The sequence below is a fragment of the Fistularia commersonii genome, chromosome 6 (assembly GCF_037954325.1).
Source record: "Fistularia commersonii isolate RoL2024-O1a breed Wild chromosome 6, RoL_Fcom_v1.0, whole genome shotgun sequence".
Classification (NCBI taxonomy): domain Eukaryota; kingdom Metazoa; phylum Chordata; class Actinopteri; order Syngnathiformes; family Fistulariidae; genus Fistularia; species Fistularia commersonii.
The window spans coordinates 12,061,070-12,079,588 of NC_141289.1; the positions used below are offsets into that span (position 1 = coordinate 12,061,070).

Consider the following 18,519-nt stretch of genomic DNA (forward strand, 5'->3'; position numbering starts at 1 on the left):
TGAAAGGCTACATTGAACACCCTGCAGATCCACATGTTCCTCAGTCAATTACATTGGGATTTCAAACAAGGTGCAAGGAGAGGCCTGAGACGTCAACGTGACAGTCTACTAATTCGCAGAGATTCCCGATAAAATATTTAAGTGAAATTTATCGTTTGAAGCATCGCCATCATCAATCCAACACGAAGCTGTCTTGTCAGCCCGTCTTAGGTGCAACATATCTGTCGGAAAAAAATACTGCATATATGTCAAAGCTCTGCTTAACTTATCCCTTCCTTTTGAATAGAACAAATATACATGTATTCACATCCATGATAAAAAAAAAAACCAAGCAACTCTGTATTCGGTGATAACTTGACAAAAATGACCAACGGTTGCTTCTTTTTTAATAGAAAACATTTTATTACTGTTATGCCATTCAAATAAAACTCTGAACAATACATTCACACCTTCTAAAAACAGACACTCCATTTGATAAACAGTGGCACAAAAATATAAAGACAGAAAAAAGTAAGGCGAGTTCTTTACAAAACGGATTCATAGATAAATATGACAGACAAATTAAAAAGGCACAAGGTATATATATATTTATATATATATGTATATATGTGTGTGTGTGTCTGTGTGTGTGTGTGTATATATGTGTGTGTGTGTGTGTGTGTGTAAAAGACAATGCAGGCACATCAGGATGGAATGGGGTTGGTCTTGATTATTGGCTGGAGCATATTTTCCTGTTCCTCCGAGATATGACGAGCTCAGGATCATAGTGGCACTACCACCGTCGGACACTAGGGGTCGCTGACGTCGCTCAAAATTGGCATTTTTCAGACGTCGAGGTAAACTGCATTTCTGTTTGGAGTAGATTGACGCGTATGTCCTATGGCTTTACACAGTTCTGAAGAGGGAAAGCGACAGAAAATTCCCCATAATATTCAGTCTTTGGTAAAATAAAATATAGGTAGTCAAAACAATTGGCCTGCAGAGGGATGGAACAACCGAATAGGTCAAATTCGGAGTATATCCATTTAAGTTTCGATATTAACCACCAGGGGGAAGCAGCGAGCCATGAAACCGGATTTAATCCCCACACGATCAGAAAACAATGATCCACACAGCAAAGCAGTGGTATGAAAGCCTCATAAATTTGTTCGCCATTACCCATCCGAAAGGCGTGGTGGAGGAAGATTGAAATCAGCACATTTCGGAAGATCAAAAGCTCACTCTGAGTCCAGAGGGGGGAAAGTGTGTTGGAATCCAGTGTTGGCACCTTCTCACGTGGCCGACGCCTTCTCGAAGGAGGGCCAGGCCAGCTTCTCAGAGCATGAATGACTGGGTGTGTTTGAAATCCTGGGGCTGAAGGAGACAGAAGTATTAAATATTGATTGGCTTTTCTTGCACATATTTCAGAATTACAGCAGCTTTGATTAATACCGCGGTAAACCTATTCCTCTGTTGAGGCGCCGAGTGACAGATGGCATACTTCACCAGTTCAAACAGTTCGTGTTTTCTTTTACGATGTGTGTGTTGCTCTTTTCAAAGGGCTGCTCTTTTGTTCTCTGTAGGGAGCTGTATTTTGAGCTCGCTTCGACTCCTATATCAAGTTTAAGTTCTCATGTTTGGTCGTCACGACAGATTTGGTGAATGCGGTGTGTGGGTACATCAGACATTCATTCTTTTTAATTAAAATATAACATTTTTTAAAATTAACAACGTTCCCGACTACAGTTGATACGAGATTGCAGTTAGAGTTTTGTAGTTAAATACTATTAATGTAATATATGATAACAACAGTAAATTCCCAGTCTGGTGTCATTAAAGTACTTCTATTTGATTCACAACAATAAAACAATAATATATTTTCAAGTAATAATAATAATAATAATAATAATAAATCATCTGACCTTCATATAAAAAAATAGAAATCTAAAAATGCATACATACATATCATCCTGGGAAGACGTTTTATATTTTTTAGTAATTGTGTCACAATGTAATGTCACAAGATAATATTAGAAATTCTTTTTGGCCTTTTAGTTATGTTTTTTGCAGATGATATTTTTAAGTCCTTCATGTTTTTAGGACAATATACTACCCTTGAGGTAGAATTTTCTGAAAAAAAAAAAAAAAAAAAGGGGGAATTTATACCAATTATTCTGGGCATTTACGATTGCAATTAATCAATTGCTATAATGGAGTAAAAAAAACTGATTTGCACATTAAAAAAAAAGTCTAAAATTAGCTACAAAAATTATTGATCAATATATAATATTTTATATAAAGTTTTAGATATTGCACGGTTGTGATCGATGTAAGAGCTGATCAGCATGAAATCAACCTTCCCTAGTTTTAATTTGAACCAATTCTGTCCTCGCAGATGGGAAATCGGGCATTGTTCCGCTGCAGGAGCTCAAGGCTTGATGTTGCTAGAGTCCCTTTACAGTTTCCAGCAAATCACTTCTCTGAAAAGCTTAGACGCTGTGGTTCAATCCTATCACTGACAATACGTTCAATTTTAGCTCCCTGACCTCGTGAAGACAAGTCTCTGCACTTTACTTTACATTGGAACCAATGTGCATTCTTACACACCGCAAAAGGTGAATACTTGACATTGTGTGTTTTAATGCCTTGGAGGTTCTCCTAGATTTTCTATGGGGAAACATACATTTTTTTTGCCTTTTTTGGACGTAACTTTTGTGAATGCCAGTGCATGGAAATGCGCACAAAGTGAATGGTCATTTGTGGTCACTCCAGCAGCTGTTGTATGTGGCGGCTCCACTTTCATGCCTATCATTTGTCTTCATATCTGTTAGAAGCGCGGTCCCTTCCGCGTATTACTCCCACTCTGCATCAGCAGCAACACGGCGATAGCACCAATCCTTTAGTAGCAAAGTGATTTCCTCTCTGAGATGGTGAAGCTGGGCTGTGATTATTCACTAAAACAGGTGGCTGAAAACTTCACCTTGAACCACAGACTGTGTTTTTCTCAATGGCATTGCCTTCTTCTTCGTCGGCTGCACTCCAGTCCACCAATAGCAAGTCTTACTTCAAAGTAAGTCCTTAATCTGAAACATCCCCCGTTGGGTGGGGTAGGTAAGCTCCAGGTCTGCCAGGTTTCCGGTCGTCCTGTAGTAAACGCCCTGCTTACTTGTGCTGATATCATTTTTATCGCCAGTTTGTAATTTCTGAATTTCTCCTTCGCCGTAATGCATCGGAAAATGATAGCGTTCAAATAAACTGATTTTGTCTGGCAATAATTCATTCTGTGCGGCGGTGTGGATATACAGCGCACCCTCAAAGGCTCAGAACTGACGGCTGAATGAAGAGCAAGATGTTTCTCTCCTGAAGAGGAGGCTTATCTGATACTCAGGTGAATCGTCTGCCCGCCGAATCCTCTGAATCCCCCCCCCCCTTTTTTTTTAAGTGGAATGATTCCATTAGGAGAAGATAAAAGTAAACTTCAAACTTTTACTGTTACTGGCAGCGATACAATGTAGACAAGGGAGACTAACCTGGAAGAACATACCACCACAGCTCAGTACAAAAACTTATGGCAGACAGGGAGTGGTTACCAAACAACGCTGAGCAAAAGGAATTGATTTTGCTAATTGCAATCCGTAACAAGTGCCGGAGACTGAATATTGCCATCTTTCTGGCGGATGGGGGGAATGTGGAGTGGCGCACAGCCAACGGTGACTTGACTACTTGCTGATACTACAGATGAGACGAGAGGCTGTGGCTGACTAAAGTCCTGTGACGGCTGCAGGAGGAAGAACCCATCGACCCCTCACTATTTGACTGTTCATATCTCAGAGATGCTACTTCATGTATGTAAGAGAGCCGAGATACGCAAGGAGGGAAGACTAGCCAGCAGCCACTGCTGCCAAACACTTAATCACCACATGCCCCCTCCCCCGCCGGTTGACACACAGAAAGTTTATGTGGCTGCCTTACCTTCATTATCACATTTTCTACCAGACAATGAAATGAGAAACGGGATTATTGAAATCTGCACGACACTGACCTCAATATTCAATATGAGATCCATCAATCGAAATTATTTCTCGACAAGTGTTACTCTTTAGGCAATGTATGTGGGAGGGACAGAGGCCAATCTGAGAATGCAAACGGTGGAGGTGGTTATGTAAAAAAAAAGGTCAAAACGATGAAAGTTATTCTTTTAACATGACAAAGTACCCAAACGCATCCATTTATGGTTTACTTGTGATTATATGTCAGACCCTGAAGATGAAAAATGTGCATTTTGAAGTTGTTATTTTGCAGATTGTGTGAATCGTCGGCTGACATTAGCTTAGAAGGACAAGAAACGAAAGGGGAAAAAGAACATTTAAAGCAAAAAAAAAAAAAAAAAAACACAAACAAGAAAATAAAACTTACTTCTTGGGGCGGAGGGACATAATTGACATTGGACCTGGAAAGACAAAGACATAGTGAGCACTGAAGACTGTATGACACAGTTGCAGAGAAGAGAATAAACTCGAGGCGGACAGCTGTATCCTGAGTCATATCTGGCCCTGGCCCTAAATAATGCACATGATACATGGCAAACCGGCCATTGGGGGACGGGAGGGCGAGTGGGGGTGGGGGTGAAGGGTCCTGAACAGGCTTGTGTTTAACTGGTGAAAGGACTGGAAAAGAAATCCTTATTTCTAACTGGGTGCTGTTCCTATCTTTAGCACACGTACAAGAAAAAACTGAACACACAATATGACTCTAGTATTGAATTGCTGGTTTGCGTATAAATTCAAAAAAGGTTGATGTGATATGAATCTAATGACTAAATGCTCAGCTGCAAAATCCAATCATGCCCTACAAGGCACAACATGAGCCACACCAAAAACAAATCCGTGGCCAATGCGTGTGGTTTGTTTTACTTTGAATGTGTTACTCTGTTGTTTTTAAGCTGTGTTGGTAACTAATCAGAATTGATTGCTGACTAATACTCCCTCTAATTTGCTCTCATTTAATCAATTTATTATAGTACGATATTGATATTTTGCTACTTTGTTGGTTTCAATATCAGGATTGAATATTAAGGTTAACCCTGCAAAACTTTAACAACCATCCCATTTCCTTCTGATATTAGATGTATATCCTGTGCCAATGCTATCAAGTTTCCCCTACGGGCATCAATAAAGCTTATCTTATCTTATTGAATAGCATTGAAGTTCCAGGATGGCTATGTGGGTCAAGTGTTAGCCAGCTGATCAGCTATTTGAACGTTTTACTCATTTTATCTTTATCTTAGAGGTCTTTTAGCACTCCATCATACTGTCATTGAGCTGACAGTAGCATACACTTCTTTCATACCAACAGATAAACATCAACAGCTCCCCTTGGAGAATCCTTAATTAATATTGCAGTAGGTGAACAAAAATACTATTATTCTTTAAATGTACTCCAATGTATACTGGACATGATCAAGGTCAGACCTCTCCCAGAAAAGCCCAAATAAATAATGGCAGCAAATTCTAAATTCACAATGAAGAGCAAAACCTTTTAGTGCAAAAAAGTTGTTAATGAAATATAATGAATGGAAAAGAAACATACACACAGATTTCTATTGTGTGATCTGTTCTTAGACTGGTTGACCAGAATTCCAGCTATGAGCATCCACAACATACTAAATGTAGTTTGACTAATTTCAGGATATTTGATGGAAAATTATGACGTCTGCTTCAGTGTCTGTCTGTCTGCCTGTTTTCAGCATCGCACTCACGTGTCCTCAGTTCTGTGCAGGGTTTGGCTGCTGATGTGGGATGCACCGTGACACTGGGAGATCCAAAATGACCTGTTGGGTTCAGGTTGTTGGCTTTCAAATGATCCTACACAAGGGGGTTTCATTTTGGACCAGCACTGCACACCATGCTTATCCGGAGAGAAGGGTGGGCTTTGGGGGGGGTGGCGGGATCATTAGCGGCATGGCTATACTTTCATGCAGCCAATCATGACAGCCAATCGAAACACAAAGGTAAGCTGGTCAAATGGTGAGCCAATTGCATGCAGCCGGTTGAAAAATGCTCTTCAAAGTCCACATCGCCTGCAACTGCTCGCTCGCTTCTGCCGCAGCTCCCGCATTAATACAGAGACTCTCTAAATAAAAATGCTATTTTGGGGCTATTTCATTAGCATGTTCCCCCGAGGCCCCGAGTTTAGGTCCCACATATATTTCTTTGGTTCATTAGAGCCACAAACCCTCCCTTTGCATCAATACATTCAGATTCTCCAGTTTCATTATGATCCCTTTGAAATGTGAAAACATGGTTGTGGTTTTCCTCTCAAATGTAATAAATAATTAGTGCTACATAGTTATCAGTACAGCATAGAGCAGTACTAATTTCCTTAATTTTCTTTTACATTTTGAAATCTTCCAGACAGGTGACCTAATTTATTCGCCCTAATCACAAACATCAGCCGGAGAAAGAAAGTAACACGCCTAGCGTGGCAAAACACCCATCCCTCAAACCAGGACACGGCTATTTCTCTTCCCTGATAAGCAGTGATCCATCCTAGATCTGTATTCCTGCCCTGTTAACTTGTGCCTACTATTGGTGCATCAAAAATCATGTCACATTGTCTCTGAGTCTCAGCGAAGAAGCCTGTTCTATAAATAGGAAGTTGACACTGACAGCTCCAGTTAGCTCAGTGGGATAAGCATCAGACTTTAACCTAGACAAAGAGCGTTCGCATCAACTTCAACGAGAGCTGCACGCTGACTCTCCATCAAATGCTGCGCAGTAACAAGCAACTAATCAAATGACAAAGCCAAGCGAGATGGACCAGTCACATGAGGACATGCATTTGTATCTCTGAGGGTTTTCCGGCTTAACAGCCAGTTGGGCATCAAAACATCCTTACATCCAATCTGATGAGTTTGCAGGACGAGGGCCGAATACTGTGCGGGTGTGCCGTGCACTGAGAGCTCTCTGTTCTGCCACCTTCGGTATCCAAATGATCCATCTAATCAGTTTAATTGCCTGCAATTCTTTTGACCGCCAAATATTTCCCTTCCTGTTAATTAACAGACTGTAATTATTACCCAATTATGGCGAGATGATTATTTCTCTTCCGCTGCACCGTCAGATCGTCTGCAAGGCTGACTTTTGACACACATTTCAGATGTGCATCTGCCAGACGTGGCAATCAATGGATTTGGAGGGAAAAAAAAAAAAAAAAGCACACTTCCACGTGATTTCACTCTATCTCTTTTACATCTGCTGGCGCCAATCAACACATGAGTAGAAACACAGACGCTGGCATGGTTCATAAATGCACACGTATAGGCACACACAGCCACAGCTGTCACTCTACTCAGGTCTGACTCAGCACACAGACACGCAGTCTAAGTGCATGAGCGACAACCCCCTCCACCCCCATCACCACAACTACCGCCACCACCAATCCTCTGTGTTTAGAATATTAGACTGTTTGTTCACATCAATGTTAATGTGATCACAGAGCTCTTACCTTCCTCTGTGTCCTGCTGATGGATGAAAGGACATGGAAAAGAAAACAAAGTGAGCGTTGGTTTTCATTATTGTATATATACACACTACATCGCTCATGACTGATACACCGGCCTTGGAAAAAGTGGCTATTGTGTTGAAAATGTGTGCAAAACAACTGAATGAGAGAGAGAGAGAGAGAACTCACGGCTGAAAAAGCCATTGCGATGTAAGACGAGTCCCCCGCATCCGCAGACCGCAATGACCACGCAGACCACCACCACCGCCACCGCCACCGCCGTGACATTAATGTCCTCTGTGAGTGGAGAGAGAGAGAGACAGGAGTGATAGCTTGAGTTATGGTTCTTTTTTTTTTTCATTTTTTTTTTTTTTCAAATGCAGTGCAGGAAAAGTGTGTTTACAGTTTCAATTTGTTGAAGCAGTAATTCACTAAGACAGGGGAAATGTATGAACTCATTAAGTCAAATAGCATCAACGTAAACAGGAAGTCCATATTTCAATGACACTCATTCTAACGCCTCTGCTCCTTTAATACTGCCTGTGATTTATGAACTGCATTAAATGATTATTTGCACTAACCCACGGCATATCATAGGATTTATTGGGAGGTTGAAAACCTTTCTATTTTTGGCCATGTCAAGCATTACATAAGTTCTAGAATATTCATTTTAAAACCTTCTCACGTATGAGTTGTAAAACTCTTTGTCACAACTCCGTTGCTGCCTTCTCAGAAAAGTCAAAGATGAATCTATGCGATCCTCCTAAAAGGTGAAAAGATTCAAATCTCATCCTGTCCAACTGGAATGGAGTGCACGTGGTCAAGGAGATGACTTTGTTTTTTAAATAGAACGAAAATATGATTTCCACATTGGTCTTGTTTAGCGTTACTCAATCTCTTTTATTCTTGTTAAAACATTTCCTTGGCTCTCGCTTTGTTTTTCCTTTGTGTCTCTCTAAATTTGTGCAGACACCTCCAATTCATCCTAATAAAAACCTCAAAGTGTTTAAAAACAACTTTTCTTCCAATAACCTACATATCTAAATTAAATATCAACATAAAAAAAAATCACTTGTGTGTATTGAGCCCCCCCCCCCCCACACACAGTTCTTTAACTGTCCCTATTTGCAACAACATGTGGGCTTATACAGTTACTGCTATAAAACACTAACATCAGGTAACTTGTTGATAATTAAGTGTAAATATTTACTAAATAGAAATTGTTTGGTATACCTACAGACAAGAATACATACATATGAATACTTAACACCGATATAGATACAAACACAGTCGTATATGTGTATGAGAATATGTATTAATGTGTGTGCGTGTGTGTGTGTGTGTGTGTACATTCACATATATATTGTGAATAATTTTACATATATATATATACACATACACACATGTGCATACACACACAAATACAGTATATATACTTGGGCTGTATATGTATGTATGTATGTATACACACACGTGTATATATATGGAATGTATGTATGCGAGTATACACACACATTCATACACATGTGTCAATATGTACAAAATCTATCTATCTTTCATGTGTATACAAAAACTACCTTTTCATTTGTCATATAAACCTATAGAATATGAAAAAAGTATATGTATATCTTAAACACTTTTACTTTTTCATTTTGTGGAAATGACAGACAGACAGACAGACAGACAGACAGACAGACAGACAGACAGACAGACAGACAGACAGACAGATAGACAGATAGACAGATAGACAGATAGATAGATAGACAGATAGACAGATAGATAGATAGATAGATAGAGAGATAGATAGATGAGACTAAAGCTGAAATATGAAATACCTAAATCTACATCTGAAATATAACTCTGTATGTACAGCATGTAAGGAGAAATTTCAAAGAAAGTGCAGGAAAACTTCCTCTTCATAAGTGGAAAAAAATAAGTGCAAAAAATGTGTCCAGCATTTTCCTCACACTCTTCCAGTGGTTCCGCAGACCAAGTTTACATAGGTGAGTAGTCTTTCATATTTTAGAAGCAGGGTGAAAGATGTTAGTGGCCATTTCCTCTTCACTGCACCCCTGATTTTATGCAGCGTTGAAAGGTGTAGATGGGGAGGATGGAGGATTAGACACACACACACATACACACACACACATACACACACACACACACAAACACACCTATCTTCATGTGCTTGCCCTCGCACATCTTGGGCGGCCCCACCCCGTTTGAAGCCAGGCAGCTGTATCGTCCGGAGTCCTCTTTGGCCACAGCTTTAAACTCCTGCAGATGAGGCGGAGGGGAAGCACAGATATGACACAGACGTGAGATTAGAAATGCTGATTTTGCTCCTCTCCGTTCTTGAGCACCCGCTATTCACTCTTTGTTTTTCAACAAATCCATTGTTGCCTCTTACAGCTAATGTTATTCCAGGGAAACGATGTCAGATATTTCACAATACTTCATTCTTTCCTATTTTCCTTATCGGCACAAAAGGGGCAAGACTTCTCACCAGCACTCCTGTGTGTGAATTGATTAGATAGGTGTTGTTGGCATGGCGGGTCGGACTGATCGCCTGGTTGTCCTTGAACCAGGAGTAAGTAGCAGGTGGGATACTCTGCTGGTCCTTACAGCGCAGCTGCACCACAGAGCCTGTCACTGCTGAACTTGGGATTTCACAGGAGGGGGTGTGCGGGGGCACTGGAGAACAATCGCAAACACATAAGCAGAAAAATCTGGGAAAAATCAACCCGGTCTGGTCGTCATTTTAGATGGTTTTCATCAATGAGCCCTGAAGTGTTTGTACCTAAGACTTTTAGGGTGATGTTAGTCTCGCCCAGCTTTACAGAGTCCAGAGGAGCACTGATCTCACACCGGTACTCTCCAGCATCCTCCTGAGTCACTCTCTGGAGCTTCACTGTCGCACCATCAATGGTTGCCCGCCCTTCAAATGCACCTGGGAAAGGACAGGTTGGGAAAATGGATGTTTTGTCTGGCCGTTAACGCATCACCTGGACGTTAATGCTACGTCGTGGAAATGTGTTGTGAACTGGGAAAATAAGAATAGACACAGCACAGGTATCAACTGGCTTCTCTCTGCGGTGTGACCGTTCATTCATTCGTTTTCTGGTTAGCCTTTTTCTGGCAATTTCGGGTCTCCAATGAACCTTCCTCATGTTTTTGGATCGATGGCGGAACCCGGAGGAAACCCATCTAATCAATTCGGGGTTGAACATGAAAACTCCACTGGTCGGAATCGAACCGGGAACCTTTTCACTGTGAGGTGGCAGCGCAAACCCTCTGTGGTATATTGCGGAGTCTAAAGTTGGTGTCAAGGGGGGCGGACTAGTAAAATCATTACCTAGAAGTGACACTAAGTCCAAATTTTTCCTTTGTTGTAGTGTAAAGCAGGTAAACAAGAACATTATAAAAATCTTTATATGTAATGAACTGTTCCTCTAAAAAATACATGACGAATTAATATCAAAAATGAATAGTAAAAAATAATTGATGAAATTAGACCCAAAAAATATTGTTGAGTTAAAAGAGAAAATCTTGTCACTGTGGGAAAATTTGCCACTAGAATTTATTAGAAAATTGATGGGTAGCATGTATAAGAGGAGGTATAATGTTTACATGGCTAATGGTAGCTATTCTGGTTATTAAATCAATCTTTTTAATTTCGCCATTTTTTTTGCTGTCATTTTTGTGTTTTTTTTTTATAGAAATAAGAAGAGAAAAGTTTGGTTGATAGTTTGGTTGGTAGTAATTTTAACAATGTCACTAGATGTTTTTTTCATTAAAAAATCATTTTATTTTCAAATTTTGAAGCAAAAAATACATTGCAAAGTTACTTTTTAATTTCTTCCTTGCCTGTTGTTTTTTGAAACCCATTGTATAAAACCCCCTGATGCATGTGAGAAAAAACGCACGGGCTGCACTAACACAAAGCTTTGATTTCAGGCAGGGGACCACAAAATACTGTTCTGAGGGCCGCAATTGGCCCACTAGACCCACTTAGAATATAAATACAACAAGCTGATGGTCAATCACGCAGATAGAGTGACTCTTCCAAGTTCCCATACACAGAGACAATAACACATTTGTGAATATGTGTAATAAAGATGGCTGCCGACTGATGTAGTAGCGGTGCTCTAGTTGCCAGACAGTGACATTTTCTCGATGACACCCGCTCCATGAACTTAATCCGTGGAAGGACTTGCCAATAAAGACGAGACGACAGGCCTTGACGTATGAAAGGAAACTCTCGGGCAGACTTAATTATGCTTTTAACAGTGTGACCAGTTGAACGCTATGATTCATTATTTATTTCAGCCATTAACTGAAAACCTGGAACCCTTGAAAAAAAAAAAAAGGAGCAATCAAGGATAAGGCCTCTATTTTATGTTTTCGACTGCGGTCACACTTTCCCGCACGTAGCAATTTAAACATCCTTCCTGTCTCACCTTATCTGTGTATTTTCTCCTATCCTATCATCGGTGTGACAAACCTCTTCAAGCTGATTAAAAGAATTGCCCTCTTTGACGCCCGTGACGATTAAGAGTCCCCAGCTGCTTTCTCACCTCTGAAGTTTCCCTCAAAGTACACAAACGACACACCCTTGCCCTTCTTCTTCCACTCGATGCGGGGCTTCTGCTCCCTCTCTGTGCGGAACATGCAGGACAGAACTGCATCTGAAGGAGGGAGGTGATGAGATATTTATGGCGGAACAGCGGAGGCTTCAATCACTTGGTTTTTTTTTTTTTCTTTCTTTTCCAAGGCCTGATCTATTTATACCCTCATAGTTTATTCTGTCAAAGAGAATACGACAGAGGCGTCAATTTATGAGGGTAAAAATAACTCTGGGGGGGGAGACAAGGGATGAACCGCTCGCTCTGCCTCACCTGAGAACTCGCGCACCTCCACTTTGTGGCTGTTGGTTGACACGGTGACGGCAGCGGAGGGGGAACCTGGCGGGGGGAGAGGGGTTAAGAAGGAGAGATTAAACCAAAAAAAGGAGAGGCAGGAGCAGTAGTGCAAAACACAATATTACACATCATCCATTAGGGGCAAGGTGAATTAGGTAATGGGCTCCACGCTGCCCGCCATCTGCAAGAGGAGAATGCTTAATGGCTGTCTTTGGACTCTCTTGCCCGTCTGAGGCGGGTTTCTCTTGGAGACATGATGGCAGGATTACTCCCTCCTCCACTTTAATCCTCTGGGGTCAAGGAGCAGCCTACCGTATGTTTATTTAAGCACAGGTTAGGACAAGGGCAACAAACATACCCCGAGCAAACCCGCCGCAGCCGCTTGTCAAGATTAACCTGATGTATGCCCGCGTTTTCTTCCCCCCCATCGTCTGTGTCGAGCTGATACCCTGCCTCCAAACAGGAAGAGGAAGCAGGAGCAGACGTTTCCTGCGCGGTGATTGGTTGAAGAGTCGGATTATTGTCTTCCTGTCCTGCTGTTTGGCAGGTTTAACACCGGTTAAGGTCATCTGCAGGAGGAACAGGTTAGAAACGAGCACGCTGAAAGAAGACCAAATGCTCTGCTACCACTGGTGCAACGAGGCCTTCGTCAGAAAAGTTTAGTTAAGGAATTAAGGGAAGTTAAAAAAAAAGCAGATTTGTCTACGTGAGTTTTTTAAAATTACATAATAAATCTTAGATGTGTCTCGGGAGGGCACACTTAGAACATTAAGGAAAAGCTTAGCATTTAATGTTGAAGAAACGTCTAATTTGGCGTAATGAAGAGGCCACAAGAGATCAGTCTTCATACACTCTTCAAAGGAAAAAAAGCTCAATAACTTACCCCAACACACACACACACACACACACACACACACACACACACACACACACACACACACACCCTCATCTCATCCACACACTAAGCCATCTACTTCATACTTTTCCTCAAATGGCTCCCCCCAGAAATAACACAACATACTTACACATAGAGATTTCTAGGATCTAAATTTAAGAACTTTCAGTTTCCTGTTTGTCAGTTTGTCAGTCGGGGGTTGGGGGGGTGCCCTTTGTCTCGACCCACCGAAAAACAAAGGGCAGGAAGCGTGTATGTGAGGGGCGGCGACCATACAAGTTGTCAAAGGCACCAATGTGCTGTCCTCGAACCCTGGCCCGAAATCCCCTGGCCAGTGCCGCACGCTAAAAGTAGCAGTCGTTGTTTCCCAGTTTGCTGTGTCACTCGACAAACTTTGAGCTAAGTGAATTAAAACTGCACAGCCTCCCTTCAGACGCCCTCTCTCCGCCCCTCACTTTGCCATGTGTCGACTTGTGGAAGTGTAACAGGATTATCATCGTAGCCTTGGCTCGTGTACCTCGACACCCTCTGAAGAGCCTTGTCTCGCTAAAGGATGAACAAGAGAAGGGAGGGAGAAACAACGAGATTAAAAAGGGATGAGAATGAACGACAAAAGAGAGATGAGCGGCCCTAAGAATAGAATACGAATGAAGTGAGTGGAGAAAAGTGTGTAATTGTGTGTGTGGGGCGGGGGGTTGGTGCAGAGGGGACTCAGAGAGACCCAGAGAAGCATGAATAAAAGAGAGAGCGGGATTGAAGGAAAGGGAGATCCTCTCAGACAGTAAGACTGTGAATGAACGCAACTCTTGTCACACAGCGTGAGCCCAGGCCTGCCACCACCTTGAAGGGTGTCTTCTCGAGAAACGGGGGGAAAACATTACACCGCTGACAATGCACCCGACCGTCGCAAAAAACACACATAGAAAAAAATCGTGACGAGGTTCTATACGGGAGGTCCCCGCAACGCTTTAGTTGCACGGTCTCACGCCGTTCTTCTACTATGATCGTTGTCAGCTCAGGTAGCCTCAATTACACGCGACGGCATGAAGGCAGACGGCAAACACACGGCTTGTACAAAGCTCTACACAAGTGCGTGGCAGGGGCTGGATCACATCACGTGCGCGAGACTTTCGTAGAAAATATGAGTCCAAGACGTCAAGGTTGGAAAACGCAGCCTGCCAGCCAGAGCGGCGCCGGAGAGGATGCCGTCGCAACATCATCAGTTTTGGCTTCTCTTGAATATGCAGTGAGGTAAAAATAGATATCTTAGCATTTTTAAGGCATCTAAATTTCAAATATGGTGCAGTAGACGGTATTGCATCTTAAAAATACATCTTGGGTGCATACAGTAGGCTTAAGCTATTTCATACAAAAAAAAAACAAAACAATGAAAACTGGCATTTGAAATGTTTTTTTTTACTTTTGCTAAATTTGGCCCATTTGGATAACAATGGGTATGCTCATTGCCTTCTTAAAAAGGCAAGGGTGTGGTATTTAGTCTCACCAGAATAACACAAAGTATAGTTCACGTGACGCAAAGATGGTGGCGCGTAGTGGAGAAACATGAACTCTTGAGAAAGATTTGGCTTCGGTCGGAGCGATGCTGTGAAAACGGAGCAAAGAGAGGTCTCGTGAAAACAGAGGCAGGAAAATGAAAAGAAAAAAAGGTTTCATGAATCATAAATGAAGGTCAAAAACATTTTAGAATAATTGTGAAAATGAGTCATGTCTCTCCACCATGGAGTCCAGTGAACTTGCTGGCCAACATCCTATTCTCAGTTCGGACAGTACCACAGGAGGAAAACGCGACCCCTTCAGGTGCCTCCACCATATCTCGGTGCTGCCACTGTTCTCTGGATGGGGGGGGGTTATAGTGCCGCATAGCTAGATGGCAGTGCTTGGCGTGTTATGCAGCTGGTAGGTGACATCCGGCAGTTCGCTCAAAGTTCAAATTATTGCAACTTCGGCCTCGGTCGCTGTTGACCTTTCCAAGCGCAGCCAATGAGACAACTGTGCAAGAACCTGGAGCAGCAGATGGTGAAAGAGGGAGCGAAGACGGAGACATGGAGGAGAAACCCTCCCCGTGTGCACGCATTAAAGATGATCGTCAGCTCAGCGAGAAAACACACGTGTTGAAATGTCGTTGAATGGTTTATGATCATGCAGGTTATCAAGTATGTGTTTCTTTTTGCAGTGTTGTTACCCTGAGAATTAAAGTATGAGGTAGAATCCTCATTCATTCATTCATTCATTCGTTATTTTTACAGCTTATTCCGCCGTCATGGTTACGTGTGGGGGGGTACCTATCCCAGCCGGCATTGCACAAGAGGTGGGGTTCACCCTGGATCGATCACAGGGCCTCATATACAGAGAGATAACATTCAGTCCCTCATTCACACGTCATAACAACGTACAAGACAGAATTGTTGTAATAAACCAAACTGTGACTAACTTTCCAAGTGATGATTGAGTTCTGCTGCCCTGACTGTTCTCAGCGACCTAATTTCGGCTGTTTTTATAACCAAACTATTATTAAAAAGCATTAAAAATGAAACACAAAATAATTTAAATAGTTCTCATGTGCTGCTGTTGAGCCGCAGAGAAGGAATTACACCCTGGGCTTTTAAAATAAGAGCAGACATCCCAACCTGAATGTCACAGTTGCACTGGCCGCAGTTTGTTACTGATCATTTAGTTATAGATGTGCTCGGATCCATGCCACAATGTTCAAGCTTCTCGATTTCCAGTCTTCCTTAGATTGGCTTTTAGGGAAAAAAATAAATTTAATTATTTTAACCCTACATGTATTTCCACATTTGGCATTGCTTTTCCGGTTAAACTGGAGTGTGGCGTCTTGGTGTCCGCCAACATCAGCCAGACCTGGTCTGTCTGTTCTGCAAGACTTGGGTGAATTGAAATATTGAAATAGTCCAGCCGAACATAATGGCTGTTTTTTTTTTTAACCGTCTGAGGCCAGTGACCACAACATCTGCGAACACAATAAAATTTGAAAAGGGTGATGAAACTAATGTTTTGTTTTTCGAGTTGTTTTTCATGCACACTGGCGCGCCGCATATTTGCGGAATTTAGATGGTGCTTCCGAGAGCCAGTTGCACCTCTGACATACACACCAACACACACACATGCTAACAATCACAGATCCAATGTGACCCATTATCATCAAACGGACGTTACAACAGCTTAAGACCGCGGAGGGGACAGCAACCTTCTTGCTTGAGCGAAAAATAGAAAGATGGCACACTCATTCCTTGGCATGCATCTTTACTCTCATTATGTGGTCCATACGGAGTGTTAAAAAGACTGGGCCGGGTGTCACCCCCCGGCTGCGCCGCGGTCAAATCTCGGCGCAGCAATATTTAAGGCACTTATTCAAGGAACATGAAAAAAAAATAAATGGGGAGGGTGACAGAACAACAAGAAATGTCTTGTCTGGCTGTATGATATAGATAACATTAACATAGGCAGTACACACATTGCAAGACGGCGGGGTCACAGAGAGAAACAGTAGGAGGACAGTGTGTGAATGTGTGGGTGTGTGTTGTCCATTTGAACAAAGCCCCACTGTATGAGCGTAACCCTGTGAGCAACAGCTGTCTTAGTCGAGCGCAGAGGCATGTGTGAGGTGGGGAGAGGTTGGGATGGGGAATGTAGCTGAGGAGACCCACCCATAACACTTCCTCCTGGACTTTTGCAACAATATGACCCCATAATGGAATCAAAAACCAATGCAGCTCTAGTTTAGCCTTGTCATATGAACAGGAGGGGTTTAAGGGTCTTTGATCACAAAAACACTGTGCACATACACTTACACCACACACATGTATGAACTCGTGACCTGCTGGCTAGACAGGTGGCAAAATACGGACAACACCAAGTAAAAATGTGCATCACTCACACGTTGTCTCATCACATCTATGTCAATATGCTGCTCTGCCCTAGCAGCGGATGCATTTGTGCACACACACAAACATACACTCACGCACGACTCTGAAGCTCTCGACGCAGAGGTATTCCAAAAAAAAAAAAACCCATCCACATTTCCTTGGTGGGGGGGGACAAAAAAAAAAAAAAAAACATAGTCAAATAGAAAGAGTTGGACGTTCCTGGTTTTAATCCAAACACTGATCTCATGCAAGGATCCGCCACCTCTTCAGCCAAGGGCTGGTCGCCCACTCGCCACTGTCGGGCTGCCCACGCCTGCGGATGGCCGGGCGCCAAGCACAACTTGTAGGGAATCCATTCTGGCCACGCCATCCATCCCTGCATCCCACTCTCACAGCCGGGCCCTTGCTGCACCCAGGAGGCCACCATTGCATGCATGTCACTGAAACACACTGGTTTCTTCAATTTCACCTTTTCAAACTTTGCCTCTAAAATTAATGTGATGCTTCATGTTAAATCATTTTTTTTCTGTTCAGAAACAGGAGCAGGGTGAAAAAAAAAACCGGATGCTTGTAAACAAATCATGGAGTAAAAATTAAATGACTCATTAGTGAAATTAAACACAAGACAGTGACAGATCAGGAAAGAGGTGGTAAAAACACCAAATCATGGTGTTTCTAATTAAAAAAAAAAAAAAGCTCAAACCCACAGGTAGTGCATTCTTGTGAATGAGAAGTTGTAAAGTCGTACTTACATTGCATCAGTAAAATAACAAAGGGGAGATACAGGGACGTCCCCTCCATCCTCCTCCACAACTCCGGCGGAGTGCTGTCTTCCCTGGACGCAGCGCGACGGAGGATCCGAACCCTTCAGCTCTTCTTTTCGCACTTGTTTGCAACTCTCCGATAATTCATCCAGGTTCTAGGGACGGGGGTGAGGGGAGGTGGGGTAAGGGGGACACCGTTCTCCAGGGGTGGGAGAGCGGACCGGACCGGTGCGAAGCGTCGGGCCGGCGAAGCGAATGAGCTGGATGCGCCGTCCAAGAGCGATCGGGTGCGGATGCCGGTGTCCCGGCAGTAAGTAGGAGGAGACTGGTGGTCGGCGGGTTGCCTCTCAGGACGCGGTTGGACGGGTTCCCTTTCCTCCTGTCGTGCGGCTCCGGCGCGGGCGGAGGTGGAGCCGGAGGTGCGGGAGGGCGGGGTGAGCTCTCTGCCGAACTGAGCGCCGAGAGCGCAGCGCCGCGTCCGGGACTCGCACTGCACCGCCGCACAGCCGCGCACCTCACCTGTTTTTTTTTTCTTTTTCTTTTTTTTTTTA

General features: G+C 42.8%; 1 protein-coding gene across 5 annotated transcripts; it reads right to left on the minus strand.

Annotated features, from left to right (window-relative positions):
- Window positions 1-381: 381 nt before the first annotated feature.
- On the minus strand, window positions 382-18,331 carry jam2a (junctional adhesion molecule 2a). Of its 5 annotated transcripts, XR_015106271.1 has the most exons (12): window positions 17,957-18,331; window positions 12,381-12,446; window positions 12,060-12,170; window positions 10,283-10,432; window positions 9,989-10,176; window positions 9,657-9,759; window positions 7,672-7,779; window positions 7,486-7,501; window positions 5,738-5,809; window positions 4,396-4,429; window positions 1,222-1,353; window positions 382-895 (listed from the first exon to the last, which is right to left on the minus strand). XR_015106271.1 is itself a non-coding variant. In XM_086148112.1 (11 exons), the coding sequence occupies exons 1-11, from the start codon at window positions 18,003-18,005 to the stop codon at window positions 1,315-1,317; spliced, it is 933 nt and encodes a 310-aa protein (XP_086004238.1). In that variant the 5' UTR covers window positions 18,006-18,330; the 3' UTR covers window positions 382-1,314. The 5 variants fall into 5 exon arrangements, 4 of the variants coding, with proteins under 4 accessions (XP_086004238.1, XP_086004237.1, XP_086004241.1 ...); XM_086148112.1 differs by having other exon boundaries at window positions 382-1,353; window positions 7,486-7,498; window positions 17,957-18,330; XM_086148111.1 differs by having other exon boundaries at window positions 382-1,353; window positions 17,957-18,330.
- Window positions 18,332-18,519: the final 188 nt, after the last annotated feature.

Excerpts from the sequence above, each read along its gene's own strand:
- jam2a (XM_086148111.1), bottom strand. The coding sequence starts at position 18,005 with ATGGAGGGGACGTCCCTGTATCTCCCCTTTGTTATTTTACTGATGCAA. Across the intron at positions 12,171-12,380 it reads GGAGGTGCGCGAGTTCTCAG|ATGCAGTTCTGTCCTGCATG; the intron begins GTGAGGCAGAGC and ends TCCCTCCTTCAG. Across the intron at positions 9,760-9,988 it reads ATTCACACACAGGAGTGCTG|GAGTTTAAAGCTGTGGCCAA; the intron begins GTGAGAAGTCTT and ends CCTCATCTGCAG.